The 3453-nt window shown below is 40.1% G+C and overlaps 1 protein-coding gene across 1 annotated transcript; it reads left to right on the forward strand.

Annotated features, from left to right (window-relative positions):
- The first annotated feature begins 1839 nt into the window (after positions 1–1839).
- LOC107790764 (large ribosomal subunit protein uL23-like) lies at positions 1840–2557 on the forward strand. The gene has a single exon (XM_075239744.1). The coding sequence runs from the start codon at positions 1912–1914 to the stop codon at positions 2374–2376; it is 465 nt and encodes a 154-aa protein (XP_075095845.1). The 5' UTR covers positions 1840–1911; the 3' UTR covers positions 2377–2557.
- Positions 2558–3453: the final 896 nt, after the last annotated feature.

Here is a 3453-nt window from a genome sequence, read left to right on the forward strand (position 1 = left end):
CTCCAATCCCTCAATTGTTGACTTAGTGGCATCGGTGTCATTGGGTGTTATAAAAGATCTCAGGATGCCGTAAACATCTTTCTCGTCTGCTATGTGTTCCTCCTATTTTTTTTGGCCCGGTAGAGATTGGGATCATTGATTGCCATTTGGTTTCCTTTTCTTTGGCGAGTTCCCTGCTTTTTGATGTCAAAATCGTGGGCACCAAGATTACTTCATCCACAATGAACATTTCCTTTGCGTCCGACTGTTCTCCGTATACTGTTTTGACTCCTCTCGGAGTGGAAAATTTCAACGTCTGATGTAAGGTTGAAGACACCGCCCTTATGCTGTGAACCCATGGCCTTGCGAACAAGGCATTGTACCTCATATCCCCCCGATCACGTAGAACTTTATTTCCTGGGTGGTCCCGGCAGTGTTTATCGGTAAATTTATTTCATCCTTCGCCGTCTCGCACGCCATGTTGAATCCGTTCAACACCCGGACCGCCAGTAAAATTTGGTCTAATAATCCCAGTTGTTCAACGACCCTCCATCGGATGATGTTGGCAGAGCTACCTGGATCAATCAACACATGTTTAACTCGAGATTTATTAATAAGCGCAGATATTACAAGTTCATCGTTGTGAGCTGGATGATTCCCTCGGCATCTTCATCGCTGAACGAGATGGCCCCTTCTGGGATATAATCCTGGGTGCATTTTTCCCCTCGGGATAGAAACTTTGGTGAGTTTTATCATTAGCCCTTGGGGACATCCACTCCCCCAATGATCATGTTGATCACATGCTGGGACTCCTCTTGTTCAACCTATTTGTTGGCATCCCTGTTTCTTAAATGATATTTTGCTCGTTCGCTTAGGAATTCTCGAAGATGCCCATTGTTGAATAATCGAGCTACTTCTTCCCTTAGCTATAGACAATCTTCGGTCCTATGACCGTGAGTACCGTGGTACTTACACACCAAGATATGATCCCTCTAGGCAGGATCAGACTGCAGTGGTCTAGGCCACTTGGTCTCTGTCACGACCCGAAAATCCCACCCTCGGGACCGTGATGGCACCTAACATTTCACTTTCTAGGTAAGCCAAAGTTAGAACGGTTTATCCATTTTTAAAAGTTCACATTAAATAATAATAAAGAAACCGAAATAATTGAAATAAATTCTGAAGTAAAGTGCGGAAAAACATAACAATTGAAATATCTAATACAACCTCAAATCTGGTGTCACAAGTGCACTAGCTACTAGAATACTACAAATAAAGGTTTGAATAAAAGTAAAGTTGTCTGAAATAAAAATACACAGCTAAGATATAGGAGGAGGGGACTTCAGGGCTGCGAACGCCGAGCAATTGTACCTCAAGTCTCCACACTGATAGTCAACCCTAGCAATCTACTGACCGCCGCTAAGACCGACTCCAAAATCTTTACAAAAAGTGCAGAGTGTAGTATGAGTACAACCGACCCCATGTACTCTGTAAGTACCGAGCCTAACCTCGATGAAGTAGTGATGAGGCTAAGGCGGGTCCCTTACAATATAACCTGTACGTAGTACAATATAATGACAGAAACGGAAAATATGGAAACGAAATAAAGAAGCTAACTCATGAAAATAAATCAATCTTCGAAGAAAAACTAGTAAATGCCAGAAATACCAATACTATACCAATCCACACTTATTTTACCTGTTGCGGCACGCAACCCAATTCCACCATATCAATATAAATTCACCCTTATTTAACATATCAATCCACCCTTATTCCACATGTTGCACGCAACCCTATCCCACTATATCAATATAAATAAATCAATGTGTGCAAGCAATTTAATAACTCAAATCAAAAACCCTAATCGGCAGAGCAGCTTCTCTCAAGTAAGATGGTAGATTTCTCGTAGGGTTTCAGACTGTACCTAACCAAATGGCTCCAGCTAAAGCTGATCCGTCCAAAAAATCTGACCACAAGGCACATGCAGCTAAGGTTGCCAAGGCTGTCAAGTCAGGATCAACCTTGAAGAAGAAGTCACAAAAGATAAGGACAAAAGTTACATTCCACCGACCTAAGACTTTGAAGAAGGATAGAAACCCCAAGTACCCTCGTATTAGTGCACCTGGAAGGAACAAACTTGATCAGTATGGGATTCTAAAGTATCCCCTCACCACCGAGTCTGCAATGAAGAAGATTGAGGACAATAACACCCTTGTTTTCATTGTGGACATCAAGGCTGATAAAAAGAAGATTAAGGATGCTGTGAAGAAGATGTATGACATTCAGACAAAGAAAGTCAATACCTTAATTAGGCCTGATGGGACGAAGAAAGCATATGTGAGGTTGACTCCTGACTATGATGCTTTGGACGTTGCCAACAAAATTAGAATCATCTAAACTAGTTACCTGTCTAGAATTTTACAAGAAATTAAAATCTTGGATTTAAGTTTCTAGATACACTTGAATGGAAGTGCCTTGTGTTTTTCATTCTGAATTTTGTGTTTTAGAGACATGTTTTGTTCCGTGTAAGAGATTTCACTTTTATTCTCGCATTTTTTATTTCCCGAGATTCTCTGAATCCTAAGTTGTGTTCCAAAATCCTTAGAGGCGGAGGGGTCAAGAATCCTATAAGCTGGCAGATACTTTGAAACGAATGTGAGCCTTTTGTTAGTTAAAAAAAAAAAAAACTCAAATCACAAGAATCTCTACGATTAACGAATATGGAGCAGAACTAGGAAAGAAGTCTCGTGCCAAATTGAGAATTCACTATAATTAATATTAAGCAGTAAGACAAGTCAAGTAAATAACAATTACAGGGCACAAGTAAGTCAATTAAGGCAAGTAACAATCAATCATGGAAGCATGGGAGAATCTAACATTTTTAACACTAGAATAATAATTGACGAGTAGCAAGTAAAGCCAGGGAAGCATTTAAAGCATGTAACAGTTAAGACATAGAATGAAACAATTAATAAAATACGAAAAGCAGGGAAACAAGTATTTTGGCGATGTATATACACTCGTCACCTCGCATATACGCCGCTACACATGAATTTCACATAGCACATAGCTCAAGAAATTTCCTCAAATCAAGGTTAAACCCAACACTTACCTCGCTCCGCAAGCAAATCAAAGCTCTACCGGGGCCTTTCCTCTAAAATCTGCCTCCAAACCAATCGAATCTAACCAAAATCGACTCAATAACATCAAATAATGCTAGGAAATTAAATTACAATACATAAAGTTAAGATCTTTACACTTTTTCCAAAAAGTCAACAAAAGTTAACCCCAGGCCCGCTTGGTCAAAACTCGAGATTTGGACCAAAACCCATTTACCCATTCACCTTCGAGCCTGATTATTTAATTATTTTCGAAATCCGGCCCCAATTTGAGGTCTAAATCTGAAATTTGCAAATACCCCCAATTTGAAAAAGACACGGACTGCGCACGCCAAATGAGGAAGGCTAAATGGAG

The sequence above is a fragment of the Nicotiana tabacum genome, chromosome 19, assembly GCF_000715075.1.
Source record: "Nicotiana tabacum cultivar K326 chromosome 19, ASM71507v2, whole genome shotgun sequence".
In the NCBI taxonomy this organism is placed as follows: Eukaryota; Viridiplantae; Streptophyta; class Magnoliopsida; order Solanales; family Solanaceae; genus Nicotiana; species Nicotiana tabacum.

Coding starts and splice junctions, on each gene's coding strand:
- LOC107790764 (XM_075239744.1), top strand. CDS start 1,912: ATGGCTCCAGCTAAAGCTGATCCGTCCAAAAAATCTGACCACAAGGCA.